Genomic DNA, 17,500 nt, shown 5'->3' on the forward strand with positions numbered 1-17,500 from the left:
GAGAGAGAGAGAGAGAGAGAAAGAGAGAGAGAGAGAGAGCTATAGAGACATTGATAGAGAGAGAGAGAGAGACATTGATAGAGAGAGAGAGAGAGAGAGAGAGAGAGAGAGTCTTAAGATTGCTGAGATACATTGTGAGAGAGAGACATTATATTGCTATAGAGATAGCACACTAATTAAAATGTTGAAATCTTTAATGTTACCTGAAGCACATTCAAATTAAAAACTGATATGGTCAATACAAATACAGCACGGATGATTTGAAGTGTTTACTGTGAAACGCGATGATACAGGTGATTATCATTAGCCGCATTAGGATTAGATAAGAGAGGGGATATGATATGGGGATGATGATTGCGAGGACAGCGACGATGAAGATGTCAATGAAGAGCATGATGATGATGATGATGATGATGATGATGGGCAATAAAGTTGATTACGAGAAATAAAAATGATAATGATGGCGATGATGATAATTATGAAGATGACGATGCTGATAAAAAGTTTGACGGTGACGACGATGATGAAGACCATAATGACAATGCCATAGAACAACCAAAGACCACCCCCCCCCCCAAACGCCGGACCCTCGCTCACCAGGCGGACCTCCACCGAGGAGGCCTTTTCGCTGGACGATCGGCGCTCCAGCTCCTCCAGGGCCCGGCCCTTGTGGGGCACGGGGGGGTGGTGGCTCTCCCTGTGGGAGGCCCCCCCCGGCACTCCGTAGCCGTGGCTGTGGCTGGTGTGCAGGCTCCAGTTGGCCAGGCTGTTCACCCCACCCCCGCCCCCCATGTCGCTGATGCCCAGCGGGGGGCTGGTGGGGTGGTCGAAGTCGGCGTGGCCCTTGCGGAAGTCCTCGCCGCCGCGCTTGGCAGAGGGGCTGGAGAAGCCCTCCTGCTTCTTCCACACGCCGTCGCTGGCTTGCCTGGAGAGATGCGGGATTGAACCATTTTGTTTTTTGCTTGTTTATCACTTAACCAAAACAAAATTGATACGGTACGCGTACAAAATAGTGGATGTGCAATCCGCTGGTCAATCTATTTTAAACAGTCCCTAGAAATATACTACTGATACAATCTTCAAAACCAATCGGAGACATAACAAGATATTGATCAATATTAACACAGCAATTCAACCAAATCCCAGACGCTATCTGCTCTCATATCACAATGTCAATAGCAGATCGATATGCAGTATATTCCCGATCTCTGAACTGAACACTATGGCTCTGCAGTCCTCAGACAGAGCCGGTTTGGCCCCTTCGTTTAGGGCTCCAAAAGAGTCTGTTTGTTTCCATGGTCTAGTTCCAGAACAGGGTCAATAGGCCTCATTCCCCTAGCTGCCATCTTGGTTCTAAAAGCTGGCTGGGTCGGGGGAACCGACGAAATGGTGTTGTGGTTGTCTTTAAGTAATTAATCCTGAAATGATTTGTCATTATAGGGAGACATTGTTGTGTTTGAAACTGCCACAGCTATTCTCATACGGGACATGGTCAAAACAATGTTTTCATTACGGTATATTTATGTTCAAAGGATTTTACAGTACTACGTACTCTAGAGTTCAGTACTCTATAGGCATCACAAACTGGCGAGTATCGCCGACAAAAATCCCATGACGCATTCTTGTGCACAAGCCCTATTATAGGCCCCTCGCTCTAGTGGCTGAACAGAATGACTAGGGCTCCTCACTTGCGCATAGTGGCCAGGGTGTCGGTCATGGTCTTGCAGCGTTTCAGCAGGGCGTCCAGCCTGTGGGGCTCCTCCTTCAGGAACTTCACCGCCTCCACCTCCACCCGAAGCACCACCCGCATCTTGCTCTGCAGGCCTGGGAACTGGTCTGAATGAGGAGAGAGAGAGTGGAGTGGAAGAGAAATGAACGGGATTAATACAGGCAGAAGAAACGGCAGAGAAACATTTTAGTTATTGGATTTCTGTTGGGACATAAGGAGAATTTTGGCAAATAAATGCTTCTAAAATAAATAGCCTACCTTGACCTTAACAATATATTTCAAATGAACCAGGGGCGGTTATGTACTCATGATAAAGATTTATATTGCATCTTTTGAACACGACTGGGCTAGACATTGCACAGTTTGAGACTGATTCACTGGCTCACAGGCAGCCATCCGCGGATTGATAGATAATCAGAGACTCTGTGAGAAAAGGAACACACTAGTCCGCCAGCCTAGAAGTCTGGCAGGGTGTTTGTGTTGCTTGCATGTGGATGGGTGTGAATGTGAACAAAATGGGTTTGTCCGCCTATTTGTGTATTCAGTTTGTTTGTCTGCGAAACGCGCTTGCAATGACTGCATGTTGTTTGCGTGTGGGTTCAGAACGTGGTGTGTGTGCCTACGTGCGTGTAAACATGCGAGACTGTGGCGTGATGTGGTGTGACGGGAGTGTGGGGACTGACTCTTGAGTTCTGTGAGCGTCTCCCCCAGCTTCCTGATCAGGGCAGCCTTCTCCTCCAGATCCTGTACAGGAGCCAGCTTGTGGCTGACAGACGCCTCCTTCTGGAGATCCTCCACAGACTTCTCCAGGTCGCTGAGATGGAACACACAGACGGACTGAACACCGGCGGGACTGGTGCTTGTGCGTCACGCACATTTTTACCAACGCTCAACGTTCACATGGGTGTCACGGTAGTCGACGCAAAAAAAGTCAACGCACACAGACGTGTGTGTTGGTTTTTTAGACACACAATCTGTCATTTAAAAAGGAGGATCTGCTTTAAGAAGACAATTTCGGGTATGTGCTTTGACGAGAACGTTTACAATTACGTTATCTCGCAACCTATCTCCCCCTCTCTCAACACTCGTACCCCTCTCCTCCAAAAACACGGTCGCACACACAAACATAAATATGTCCGCCACTTGCACACACACCCACAAACAAAGATACATTTTCACACAGGCACAAACACAAACATAAATACATCACTCATAAGTCATGCAGGGAATTAAAGTCCAATGAATAATTAAGGGAAATGAAGGAACTGACAAATTATAGCCACCAATCAGCGGAGATCATCTAACATTCAATCAGCATGAAATCAAAATGTCACTCATAAATAGCGAACAACAGAATATCGCTTGAACATTTATGAACCTAAATGTAAAGCTGTAATCGAATCCACGCTCAATCTAATTCATTATGGTTTAGTGGCGTGCCGTTTGAGCGCTATTGTGAGATATCGAGCAGAACGTCATGTCACAGTGAGCCAGACTAGCAATAACAAAATATTTTGGATCCAAAAATATGATCCTGAAAAGTTTTGGGGACAACAGTTCCCTTGTCATAAAGTTCAGCGCAGTATCTTGGTTTTAAATATAGATATCTTTGTATTTTAAAGAGGTTTATAATGGGTGGTGCTACTGACTGCAGCTGCTGGATAATGAGCTCCTCCTCGTTGAGGTACTTGAGTCTCTCCTCCTCCACCAGGAGGCGCTGTCTCTGCAGCGGGTCCTCCTGCTTCCTCAGAGCGTCGGCGACACGCACGCTCAGCTCCGTCTCCGTCCGCTTCAGCAGGGTCTTCACTGAGTCCTGGTTCTGGAGCTGAGGATGGGAGAGACACATACAGTACATATATATAAATATATATATATATATATATATATACTGTATAAATATGCATATACACAAATACAAACATTCCTTGTTGACAAGAAGAGCGCCACAGTCTTCTATAGCTGTGTCACTGAATGAAACAGTTGTTATGCATATAGATATATAGATATATATATTGTCTCCATAGAGCAGTGGACATTGCCAGCAAGTGCCTAAAAAGTCTGCTAGTCATCTTTCCATTTTTCTATTGTTTATTCGGCGTGCACGCTCGCAATAACCACACTCTTTATAGGGCATATGGCATTGTTAAATCTGCGAATGAATTCTGCAACAAGGGCGTTGTAAAATGATTCGATGACGATGGATCGCGCAGATATGAAACACTTCCAACATGAATATGAAAGAACAGCCAAATGAAATGCATCATTTGGGCCCTCCTCCGCCCTGGCCCTCAGGTGAACATCTTGTGGAACTCATCAGATTCCAATTATCGCTGTCGTGGAGCGGCACTGCAGACCGCCCGGGGACCGGGGAGAATGAGGCTTTTTAAAGCACACATTACTGCTTTACAACCGCTGCCTCCTGCCATGCCCTTCCATGTGTGGTTTATTTTAAATGTTGCCTGCTGTCGCCCTTTTGTCTTGTTATGTGATCACTCTGCCCTGTCCTTGAACTGTTACTGTACCTTTGTTAGACATGATGCCGGGGACGCAGTGCTTGTAAGTGAGGACACACACGCACGCAGGCACACACACATTTATGCAGACACACACACGCATGCACGCACGCACACACTCAGGCACGCACACAAATATACGGATGCACCCACACAAACACACACAAATGAACAGACACGCACACACACACACACACACATGCATAAGCACCCACACACGTACGCACGCACGCACGCATGCACACACACACACAAACCCACATTTATGCAGAAACCCACACATACAGACACACACACACACGCAAGGACGTACAGACACATGAACTATGGTCCGTTTGACCGCGGCCCATTCAATTCTAATCTTCTCGTATTCATATTTTTGTATGCATCAGCGCAGTACGTCAAGCCAACTCCCCACCAGGAACCTTGTGGTATATATCGTGGCACTAACGCATGTAATCCAAGCTCCCGGAGATGAAAGCACCTGCTAAGCATAAAAATGAATAATTGATCGGCTTCATAAGCCAAGGAACGTTTTTCCCCGAACGTAGATTTATATCCTGTGTACGTAGCGCACTAAAGCGATCCTATATACAGGCATCAAGAGCCTGACTGCCAAATCAGATACAACTTGTGTTGTTTCCAGTCGGTCAACAAGCAGACATTATGACGATGGTTGTCGGGGGCGGCTGTATATTTCCTGATGCGTTGCTCCAGCCCTCGCCACCCTGCATAATTCATCAGTGCGCGTGTATAATTTATATGGTTGGCCATTTCCAAGGCCTGGGCAGAGTGAGAGGTCACGCTCGGGCGGACGTGCAGGTAAACACTGTTCGGGCTCTCCGAAGTCTTGGTCTGGGTATCATTTACGCGGTGGTTATGTGTTTTTATTTCTCCGGTCCTCTGTGTGAACAGCTCTGCAGAGCTGCACTATTTACTCTGCCTTTCTCCTATGTTCTGCAGCTGCTGAGGGGAGAGAGACACCGCCTGGTTGCTCCCGTGCTCTCTCTCTCTTTCTCTCTCTCCCTCTCTCTCTCTCTCTCTTTCTCTCTCTCTCTCTCTCTTACTCTCTCAGCGTCTGTCTTGTTTGTGGTGTTGTTCGGTTAGACACACAGCCGCGCACACATTCAAACACATTCACACACGGAAACATATACACACACAGAAATGCGTCAACTCGAACGTGCACATACACACACACAGACACAGAAACACACACGCATACAGAAACACACGCATTCACACGCACGCACATAAACACACATACACAGACACACTCACACAAAAACACACGTACACACATGCACGCACACACACATCCTCACAAACGATTAGAAATTTCTGTCATCTGCCATTGAAAGCATTTAACTCTTCATGGCGTGCTCTCCCGGGTCCTCTACGGTAACCATGGCAGCACAGAGAGCCGAGATTCAGAAAGACGGAAGGGAAAGGAAGCCATGCCTTCCTCCCTCTTGTCTTTGCAGCTGTTTCTTTACAGATGTGGGTGTCCTGTATTATCCAGATGCGTTGGGGTACATGAAGGAGTAGGAACAGTGATTGCCATTTGTAAACTAAATCCTCCTTTTCACAACCATCAAATATGGTTTTATGCTTTTGTATAGTTTCCTTACACATACCTTGCATCATACATTCTCAAAGAATAGAATGCCCTCAATATGCCAAGAACTACACCTGCATTGATATATAGTTGCTTTCATCAAGTAACACCATGTGTAATATGTTGAAATATATAGTATGAAACAGAAGCTTTCAAGTGCATCAAAGTAGATAATGGCTGCATGGGAAAGTCTATTGAATGCCTTCTATCACATGGGGATATTGGTGCGAAAACCTCATAATCGCACAACCATGTGTCACTAGAAACCAGACAAATGTAATATTATCTTATCCTTTTGTTGACAAAGAGGATCTCCAGGTAGCTCTCCTGTGTCTCATTGCTAATGCAGTTGCTGCTTTGACACCTTTATTTCCCATCGGAAAGAAGAAAAGGATTCTGTTATCTTATCTTATCATAGCTCTCTATAGCTGTATCATCTTATGACACAGTTATTATGTATATATATATATGTAAATATATAATGGATCCGTACTGCACTAGATGTCTACAGCAAGTTCATAAAAAAAGTCATCATGCCATTTTTACATTTCTTATTGCGCAAACGCGCTAACAATAACTTATCACTAACAATAGCAAGCGGGCATATGGCAATGTTTTATTTGCTAATGAATTGTACAATATGGGCATGGTAAAATGTCTCTCAATCTTCCAGCTGGATACCAGGAGAATCGTCACAGACTTCATTGTCGTGTTCATAGCTGTGTATAAATACAAACACATCTGAACCCGGCGCGGATGCATGAAGATCCTGCATAACGAGCTGAACTGCATGGGAGTGGGTTAGAGGGTGAGACGAGGTGAGGGGGTGAGAGGGGGTGAGGGGTCGAGGAGGTGAGAGGAGTGAGGGGTTGAGATAGGGTGAGAGGGTGAGAGGAGGTGAGGGGTCGGGGAGGTGAGAGGAGTGAGGGGTTGAGATAGGGTGAGAGGGTGAGAGGAGGTGAGGGGTCGGGGAGGTGAGAGGAGTGAGGGGTTGAGATAGGGTGAGAGGAGGTGAGTGGGTGAGAGGAGGTGAGGGTGAGAGAAGGTGAGAGGGTGAGAGGAGGTGAGGGTGAGAGGAGGTGAGAGGAGTGAGGGGTTGAGATAGGGTGAGAGGGTGAGGAGGTGAGAGGAGTGAGGGGTTGAGATAGGGTGAGAGGGTGAGAGGAGGTGAGGGGTCGAGGAGGTGAGAGGAGTGAGGGGTTGAGATAGGGTGAGAGGGTGAGAGGAGGTGAGGGGTCGAGGAGGTGAGAGGAGTGAGGGGTTGAGATAGGGTGAGAGGAGGTGAGAGGGTGAGAGGAGGTGAGGGTGAGAGGAGGTGAGAGGAGTGAGAGGAGTGAGGAGTTGAGAGAGGGTGAGAGGAGGTGAGAGGAGTGAGGGGTTGAGAGAGGGTGAGAGGGTGAGAGGAGGTGAGGGGGTGAGAGGGGGTGAGAGGGTGAGAGGAGGTGAGGGGGTGAGAGGGGGTGAGAGGAGTCGAGGTTGAGATAGGGTGAGGGGGTGAGAGGAGGTGAGGGTGAGAGGGTGAGAGGAGGTGAGGGGGTGAGAGGGGGTGAGAGGGTGAGAGGAGGTGAGGGGGTGAGAGGGGGTGAAAGGGTGAGAGGAGGTAAGGGGGTGAGAGGGGGTGAGGGGTCGAGGAGGTGAGAGGAGTGAGGGGCTGAGATAGGGTGAGAGGGTGAGAGGAGGTGAGGGGTGGGGTAAGCACAGGGGTGAGTGGGCGAGGGGGAGGGCGGGTCAGGGAGCGAGAGGGTGAGGGGTTGAGAGGGTGAGAGGGTGACAGGGTGAGACGGGTGACAGGGTGAGACGGGTGAGAGGGTGACAGGGTGAGACGGGTAAGAGGGTGAACAAGGGTGAGCGGGTGAGGTGCTGAGGGGGTGTGAGAGGGTTAGGGATGAGAGCGTAGGTGACGGTGAGGGGGTGAGGGGGTGAGGGGGTGAGGGGGGCCAGCAGTTGAGCGGGTGTCAGAGGGGTCGAGCGAGTGTAAGAGAGGGTGAGGGGGTGAGAGGGTGACAGGGTGAGCGAGGGGGGAAGGACCTCACCTGCATCTTGCGCAGCTGCGAGAGCTGCTTCCGCAGGTCGGTGGCGTTGTGCTGCAGGTCCTGCAGGTGGAGCTGCATCTGCACGCGGCTGCCGTTGTTGAAGGGGGGCGGCGGCATCAGAGCCAGGGGGCCGGACGGGGTGTGAGCTGCCAATCAGAGAGCAGAGGGCCGAGATCAGTGGATGAGTCAGAGGTGGGGCGGGGGGGGACGGATGTGATGTAGTGGCGTAGGGGTCCTGTATTGAGAGCAGGGCGGTGTTGAGGCCGGGTTTACTTAGGCTCACACGGAGCAGGGTGTAAGTAGGATTAGACTTACACACACGCACACACACGGAGAGAAAGATCTGCGGTCCCGCAGACACGCGCACACACATAGAAAGATCTGCTCTCGGAAAGACGCGTGCGCACACAAAAGTTCTGCTGTCATGCATACACTTGCACACACACACACACACACACACACACACACACACACACACACACACACACACAAACATGTCAACAAAACAAACAAGCACACAAACACACACATACACATTCACACACACAAACACATATAAAAAAAGTGTTGTACACACTCTAATATACACGCATACACACACAAATCAACACACACATACACATCACACTTTGACATACATACACATATAAACACAAACACTAGATTTGATTTACACACGCACACACACACACACACACACACACACACACAAACACACACACACACACATTAACACTAACAAACCCTTACACAAGCACACACAGAGACACGCAGACACACACAGACCGACACTGAGGGATAGATGTATACACACACCCATTATCGACACACGCTTGGAAGGAAACGACACAGAGATAGAGAGGGTCATGTTCATGAACCTTGAAGAGCTCCATGTAGCACTGTATGCTAATGCTATTAGAGATACTCCTCAGAGAATAGCAATAGTGGTGTGTGACATTACACAAGGGACAGGAAGGGATAACAGTGCTTCTGCTTGACCTCTAGGCTTTGTGATTATTACTATCCTAATCCAACACTAATAATACCAGTCCCCAAATGCACACACACAATAACACACACACACACAGACACACATACAAACACGATAGTGCCCGCTATAACACATATGCACACACACACACACACGCACACACACACACACACACACACACACACACACACACACACACACACACACACACACACACACCTTGGTATTCTCAGTGTCTATACACAGAGCATCTTGGAATTTCACAAACGCATAACCAAGCAGAAATTCAAAAGACGGGAGGTGGGTGTGTGCGAGGTAGATGTGTTTGAGGGGGGCAAAACCAGAGACAGGACAAATATAAGGGACCTGTTTTGAGGGGGGAGGGGGGATGTAAGGCCACACAGGAAGGAGGATAGAGCCCCAGCAGCACACATACATCCCGATGGAGAGAGAGAGGAGAAATGACAGGAGTAGCAGCAGGAGAAGTGGTGAAAATGGCGGAAGAGAGAAACTACCTTTCCGCTTCAGTCGTCCAGCTGAAACATAGAGAGAGGCATGGGATCATGTTAATCAATGAGCGAGAGAGTGAGAGAGAGAGAGAGAGAGAGAGAGAGAGAGAGAGAGAGAGAGAGAGAGAGAGAGAATGTGAGAGATTGTGAGTGCACGCAAGAGAGAATGTATGAAATACAGGGGAGTAACAGAGAGGCAAGAGGCGAGGGATGAGTAGAAGAGTAAAAAATAGATCCTCTATAAGTTTGCGATTGCCGCATATGAGGAGTGTTTGAACATTTTCATAGACTCGGCAAAATGACCCTCAGGGCACTCAATGTTTTGACATTTACTCAATTCTGCTTTTATAGTAAAAAAAAATGGCTAGTGATTGCCCCTTGCTCCGGCCCTGTACAAAGTTGAGCCAAAAAAAACAAGCCAAGGTAGACAGGGAAGAGACTGGCTGGAAAAGAGAAACTGAGAAAAAAGGAAGGAAAGATAGTGAAGATAAAAATGGAGAAGTCGATGTGGCGAGAGAAAGGATAAGATAAGGTTACTCAATACATATAAAAATTCAACCCTGCATTTCAGTCATATTGTAAGAAACTGGCCTGCTCATCAGTTCCCCAGTGCCTGAATCAATGTTTATCTCCGAGCACTTTGCCCTGCCCTGAAAAAAGATTTGATAATATTTTATAAAACAGAATTAACTCTGCTGTGCTGTGGTATGGTGGTTTTTCAAACAAAAACATATCAGAGAGTGAAAACAAAAGGATTGAAAAAGTGAAAAACGATGATAGGCGAAACTCATTGCAGGCCTCCTGTACTCACTTCCGGTTGCGGAGCCATCACTGTTGGTCTCTGTCTTGTCGCTGGAAGAAAAAGGTAAGGGCCGTGAGAACTCGGCACCTTGGTCCGGAGGGCAGCCCGCCATCATGCAGAGACGCAGCAGGCCGCATCTGAGGATCAACGGCCACAGGGCAAGGCAATTACAGTGCTAGCGCTAACGCTAATGGCTCGCTAAGATAGCGCATAAACATGCACAAGAGCCAAACTGTTCTGTTTTTCTTTTACACTAGCGATCTGTCGCAACTGATCAGTAATTACAAGATATGGAGCAACAGGCGAATTTAAGTCATTAAAAGATATGGATTTACCAACAGATCAGCCATTAAAAGATATGGGCAGACAGATCAGAACTGTAATTATCTGTACCAGAACAGTCACATGGTTGATCTGTGTTTTAATGATCTGTAGCCACTGATCTTTAGTACAGTGATCCATTGAGAGCATTTCATCTCTACTTGAATGATCTGTAAAAACTGACCTTTAGTGTGGAAGGCCTGTGCTTGAGTGATCTGTGTCAAGTGATCTCTACTTTAATGATGAATGCTATAACTGAACTCATGGATGTACTGTATGGATCTGCAATAACTAATCTGTTATTCCTTAATATGTACCAACTGATTAGAAGCTGAAAGATTTATAACCCAATTATTAGTAAAAGTTCAGTAAACCAACTCATCAGTACTTTAACGATCTGTTCAAAATGATCAGTACTTGAATGATCTTTAGCAACTAATCTGTAAGTCATTGATACGTTCCAACTGATCAAACATTTAAAGTCAATACATGAAAATCAATACACACTGAGCTGTACTGAAGGGATCTTTACCAACTGATCCATATCGTAACAAACAGTACATTTCGTATTTTACGCTTAGCCCTCTTCGCAAATGCTTCCTTCCTAAACTACCTACTTTATCTGATTCAGTACCAACTCATCTATCGCATTGTAACAAACACAAAGCCGCTAATGGCTTTGGCAGAGTAGGAATCTAATTGCCACCATTCCAAAGTCCTAATGTCGAATAGGACAAAAAGAGGATGCAGCGTCGCAGGCCAATTCGAGGTATCTGATCCGCTCCTGCGCTTAATGTGTATGCGCTTCGCCACCCTTTCAGGATAATGTAGCACTTCCTTTGGCCGCGGTGCCGCTGATTATGGCCCTGTGATGAAAGAATGGCCCCGTCGGGTCGATGGCGCCTCATCTGTGCCTCTGCTGTCGCGGAGTGGGGTGGTGTGGGGTTGGAGGTGGGGTGGTATAAACAGGGAGTGTAATGAAGAGTCTCTTACGTGCTGTCACTGTCTGGAGCTCGTGTCAGTACACTCTGCACCAGACCGGTCAGACTGGCTATCTGCTTCTCCATGGCCTCCATGCGCTCCAGCCGCTGATCCCTGAGACAAGAGCATGCCACGGTAGTATAGTGTGTGTGTGTATACGGTACATGGACCTGGATGTAGTTGCCGGTTTATAAGGTGCAGCCTGATGATTGCTGCACTAAGCTTAATAAACATACACACTATATTCAAGTATATGTATGGTACATGTACCTGTATATAAATATGCTGATTTATAATGTGCAGCCTGGTGATTGCTGCACTAACCTTTATAAAAGACACGATATTCAGGTATATTTATGGTACATGTACCGGTATATAGTTGCCGGTTTATAAGGTGCAGCCTGATGATTGCTGCACTAGCCATAATAAACAGTTCGAAGACAAAAATGGAACACATACTCTAATTGTGCCATACAGGCAGAACCTTATGCAGTCATTTGCACGAGTACAACATCATGCACTCAGGCTCGTGATATATATATATGGCATTTGGCGCTTTGAACAAAGCGTCTTACAGTACATTCTTGGCAGGAGTCTTTCACTCCTAACCCCCTGCTGTGTTGAAAGGCCACGGCTTGCTGCCAGTGGAGCGCCACAGGCACACCACAGACTCATACTCACCTACTGTTAGAGTCCGAGTCCGGGCCAGACACGGAGTTCCCGAACCCGGGGGTGGACCGGCCGCCCTCCCCGGGCCCGGCCGTCAGACACAGGGGGTCGGACCCCGAGCCGGGCCGGGACTTAGGGCTCTCCACGAACACCGAGGAGGAGGCCGAGTCCTTGCGGAAGGCCTGCCTGACCGGGGAGGCCCGGCTGGGGGAGCTGGAGTACGAATCCCGGTCCCCCCGCAGCTGCATCTCGGGGATCTTCTGCGGGGAGGACGGGGGCATGCGGAAGCTCATGCCCAGCGTGGCGGAGGAATACCCGTCCGAGTACAGCGGCCCTCCGCCGCCGCCGGGCTTGTAGAGGGAGTCCTCCAGGTCTCCCTGCAGCGCGGCGGCCGAGTAGGTGCTGAGGGAGCGCACCGAGCCGCGGCGGTACAGCCCGCTGGTCACGGGGAAGCTGAAGGGGTCCCCGATGGCGGCCAGCGACTGGGTGGAGGCGATGCTGAGGCGCCCCTCGTGCACCAGGCTGTAGGGGTCGGCGTAGAGGCCCTCGCTCTTCATCAGCATCATGTTCTTGCCCGACACCTCCTCGTCGGGCTTGACGTCGCGGCGCTCCAGGATGGCGCTGGGCGAGGGCGTGAGGCCCGTGTTGGGGGGCTGGTGGTGGCCGTGCTGGGACTGCTGGTGGTGGTGCTGCTGCTGCTGGTGGTGCGGCGCGTGCGGGTGGGAGCCCGGGCCGGCGAAGGAGGGCGGGCGCCCCCCGCTGTAGGAGAGGCGCGAGCGGGACGGGGAGTTGGGGGTGGAGGAGGAGGAGGAGGGGAGGGTGTTGAGGCGACGCGTGGGGGAGGAGTCCCGAGACGAGTACACCATCTCCCTCTGAGGGGAAGAAGAAGCAAGGGTTGCGCCGTTACCATGGTGACCTGACGAAATGGGAACACTCTGTCTCTCGCCTGTGTGTGTGTGTGTGTGTGTGTGTGTGTGTGTGTGTTTAAGTGTGTGGGTGTGTCTGTGTGCGTGTGTGTGTGTTTGAGTTTGTGTGCACATTTGTGCCCATGTGTGCGTGCGTGCGCTAGTGTATGTGTGTGTGTGTCTGTGTGTGTGTTTGTGTGTGCATGTTTGTGCGCGTCTGTGCGCGTGCTAGTGCTTGTGTCTCAGGCTGACATGAGGATGGGGTCTCTCCGATGGCACCAGGCTGTCACAGCCGGTAGCTGCCAATTCAAGAACACAAGATTCTCTCACTAGACCAATTATTTGTTCAATAGCATGATGTACTTTTCAGAAAATACCCAACCTGTTTTTTTCTCCTCACAATCCCGAGAAACCTGGGGAGTGCCTGACAATTTATTGGTAACTGACTATTATCATTGGGCCATGTAAAGCTGGAGAGGAAGATTCCTCCTACTGGCATCCCGTACATTTTTGAGAATCCCTGAATCAACAATGCATTACTGCATGAACAAATCGGTTGGTCTCTTGTATATCGACGGACGGGTGGGAGGAACATCCATTACAAAATGATCCCACTAAGCTGCCCACCTTTCATTCCTCTAGTTGAAGAGATAACGGTGGAGATAACGGTGTTATCACAAGAGAGATCCTACCTGCCATAGTTCAATACGCAAAGGTGTGCAGAATATTTGCCCATGGTATCCCATCGTGAGAGAGAGAGAGAGAGAGAGAGAGAGAAAGAGAGAGAGAGAGAGAGAGAGAGAGAGAGAGAGAGAGAGAGAGAGAGAGAGGGAGAGAGAGAGAGAGAGAGAGAGAGAGAGAGACAGCAAGTGACAGTGAGAGACAGCAGTACGGGAGGAGCAGGGTTTATTCGAAATTTACATATTCATAAATCCTAGCAATCACAACAAGGGTAAAGGGACAGCTGAGCCATCGATGGAAAAAAACAATGATAAACAAATAAGTATTCAGCAAAGGGTATTTTTGCTTAAACGTAGTTCAACATTTGATTCACTATAACAACACAAACATTGTTGAATATCTTGATTCGATATCTCTGGCTGTTTTTATAGAAACCTGTTGCTTTATTGTACAATTTGCTTACCACTTGGCTCCCTTAACCTTGGGTAGATTTTTTCTCCAGAAAGTCTCCTTCTGAATTTGTTTTTTGCGTAGTTGTCCCTACTTGTTTATTCGACATGCCAATCAACACAATATGACAGTTGTTCATGGAACATGGCTCTGTTTGAAACCGTATATCCTGCTGAGTTTCTGATGCGCTATTTCAGATCCATTCCCGGGGGACTGGCATACACACAAATATCTATAAAGTTGTGCAAAATAAAAGAAGCAACAGAATCCCTCCTGCATTATAAAGAACAGCAGGGGGCCGGCAGGCATAGGGGGGCATCATCTCGGGACGGTTGAAGGGCTGTATAGTGTGCATAGATAGACACTGTGTTTCACTTCATGCTCCATTGTTGAACACCAAGGCGGATGGGGTAACATTAACATTTCCAGAAGTCATACTCCTGTTGGCTTATTTATGTGCTCGTTTCAATTCAAAGCTCCATACATTCTTTTTTATATGTAACATATTCACTCGAGCAGCATCCGAAAATCCAAAAGAGTGTCTTGGCTTAACAGTTCAGATGTCACACTGTAAGTATTCTAACACAGAGGACACAGACACGGAGACAGATGACAAAGATTAAAACCAAAAGCGGCACTCCTTTGTTGCACGGTTAATGGCGCGCGCGTTTTCAGCGTTCTGTAAACGGTACAGACGCTAAGTAACCGGGGTGCCTGTTATGAACAATTTACGTCAGGCTTTCTGCGTCTGCATTGAGGTGGAAAGATCTACGGATGATGCTGAGACGCATTCCGGCTCCTGTTGCCGCAGCAACAGATGGTCTACTGGAAGAAAAGGCACAAAACTTTGCAGGTGGCATACCACTGCTGAGCAACTCACCCACTCAGTCGATGCCACGAGCCGTATCACCCACTACTCATTTACATACGGAGAACGCCATGCATTTTAACATACGAGGCAGGCTGAACGCGAGATACGTTTATGAGGGGAAAGAAAGTTCAGTCCAGTGAGGATTCTTCATTAGCCTCCACACGACCAAACCCCCCCGTTCTCACCCTCTGATCCAAGACTCCCCCCTAATACCCACCCCCTCCCAGCCACACCCCGTGCCCGTCTTCCCACTCAGATCCTTCTCACCAATCCTCACTCTACTCCTTGACATCCCCCCCCCAATCACAACCCCACCAACCCAACCACACCCTCCGATCCGCAACCCCACTTCTCTCCCCTCCATCCACCACTGCTTCCATCCCAACACCATCCAACACCCCCCCCCCCCCAACCCTCTCCCTCCCCCTCTCCCTCCCCCCCCCGGGGCCCTGGCTCCTCACCCTCAGGTCCCCGTTGGCCAGGTGGGCGGCGGCCGGGTAGGAGGCGTAGATGGGCTCCTTGCGGTAGATCTTGATGACACTGCGGTCCTGGATGTCCCGGATGTCCTCCAGCTCGTAGAAGACGTTGCGGGCCTCGTCCTTGATGAGGATGGCCGTGTTGGGGGACTTGAGCATGCCGGCGGTGAGCTTCTGGGGGAACATGTGCACGATGAGCGCGTGCAGCGTGTCCAGGCTGCTCAGCTCGTGGGTGATGTGCACGCGGCGCGTCTCGTCGCCGTACTGCAGGAAGAGCACGCCTGGAGTGGGGGGGGGGGGGGGGGGGGGGGGGGGGGGGGGGGGGGGGGGGGGAGCAGCGTTAGGGGCGGGGTTAGTTTAATGCACGGTTAAAGGTGACCGATTATACCACCAGGTGTGAGTGTGATTAGCCATGACGAGCCGTTTGAAAATCTGCTTCTTCTGACATCACAAGTGGGCGAGTCCACCTAGATGTAGGACGGATTGGGGAGCAACATTTGCTACGGGCGCCCGTCACTGGGTAGGCTGGTAGACAGATCTATCCAGCAACCAATTAGATTTCAAAACGGCTTGTAACGGCTAATCCCACTCTCATCAGGTGGTATAATATGTCGCCTTTAAGGCTTTCACTAAATGTATAACAAAGAAAAATATTGCATTTTTTCTTTCTATCAGTATTTTTGTTTGGTCTGCTTTCTATGTTTTTTTTACATAAAAAAAAACAAAGTAAACAGGAGAGCCTTTTGAAATGAAAAATCTATTTTGCAGAAGTGCCCTGGCCATGATAAACATGTTTTGAGAGAAAACCAAAAGCAAAATGAGGGGCCCACACACACACACACACACACACAGACATACACAAATAACACAGACACAATCACGCACACACACACACAACCAGGGACGAGAGATGTGGAGGGAGTTAAAAAATATAGAATCAGACAGCGATAGTGAGAGGGAGAGACATAGAAATTGACACATAGAGAGAGTGAAAGAGAAATAAAGAGAGAAAAAGAGAGAACGAGAGAGTGAGAAAGAGAGAGAGATTGAGAGATTGATTAAGTCTCACAAGTAGGCTACGGCAGATAAATAGAGAATAAATTAAGTTTAAAAAAAAAAATTACTTAGAGGCAAAGTGGTTTCAATAGAGCCAGGGCAAATGGAGTGGGTAATGGAGGTGGAGAAGCAAGAAGAGATGAATAGAGACAGATTGGAGAGAGATTGGCATTTCCACTGTTCTAGTTGTTCAGCTCACTGCTCAAAAGGGCTCTTCATCACTCAATGTCACATCAGCTGCATGTTGTTTGCTTTATATCTTCTTTATACTGCTTTACAGCTCCTTAGTAACTTAGCAGCTATTCACTGTGGCAATTTAGTAATTTATCAGAATAAGTATTACTTTTTTTTTGACGTGTGCTGATATCTTCCTCAAAGACGAAGTCAACAGGTATACTTCGTACATCGGGGTTCAAGCCAGGAAACATTTGGATGAGAGTAAACAAGTCTAAACTACTTTACACTTACAAAGTTTACACTTTACAGTACAATCCTGCCCCCCCAACCCCACCTCCATACCCCCTTAAACTTCTTCCATAATTGCTTTTTATACTCTACTAACTGCTCAGGATGTAGACCAAACCCAGCGAACTGCACTGCCCTTATAGTTGCTGTCTGGCTCTTACCATGGGCTCTGCTCTGCCATTGGTTACAGATAGACTGAAGGATGTAAAAGAAAATCCTAGACGATATTTTTCTTATTTTTTGGAGAATAACCAACACTCTCCTGCATCATTCTTTTTTATATTTTTTTGGCTGCCGCAAAAGCAACAATTATGTCTGTATTTTTACAGACATAATATTTTTCTTGAATAAAACAAGTGAAAGGTTTCAAGATATTTCAAGTCAGTAAGAGGCAGGGATGTCAATAGGTCTTCACTTACCAATTGAGCAC

General features: G+C 48.2%; 1 protein-coding gene across 1 annotated transcript in view; it reads right to left on the reverse strand.

The window, feature by feature from the left end:
* The window catches only part of srcin1a (SRC kinase signaling inhibitor 1a), a gene marked incomplete at its 3' end in the record, with an annotated part of 45,169 nt that overhangs the window by 11,970 nt on the left and 15,699 nt on the right, over positions 1–17,500 (reverse strand). The window contains exons 5-14 of the mRNA XM_079746150.1: positions 15,535–15,830; positions 12,179–13,038; positions 11,510–11,611; positions 10,205–10,332; positions 9,400–9,420; positions 7,894–8,039; positions 3,379–3,554; positions 2,413–2,543; positions 1,689–1,836; positions 598–925 (exon numbers count right to left, since the gene is read on the reverse strand). Of these exons, the coding sequence (XP_079602276.1) occupies positions 598–925; positions 1,689–1,836; positions 2,413–2,543; positions 3,379–3,554; positions 7,894–8,039; positions 9,400–9,420; positions 10,205–10,332; positions 11,510–11,611; positions 12,179–13,038; positions 15,535–15,830 (2,336 nt within the window). The remainder of the gene's footprint in view (positions 1–597; positions 926–1,688; positions 1,837–2,412; positions 2,544–3,378; positions 3,555–7,893; positions 8,040–9,399; positions 9,421–10,204; positions 10,333–11,509; positions 11,612–12,178; positions 13,039–15,534; positions 15,831–17,500) is intronic.

The sequence above is a fragment of the Pollachius pollachius genome, assembly GCF_949987615.1.
Source record: "Pollachius pollachius genome assembly, chromosome: 11".
Taxonomy (NCBI): Eukaryota; Metazoa; Chordata; class Actinopteri; order Gadiformes; family Gadidae; genus Pollachius; species Pollachius pollachius.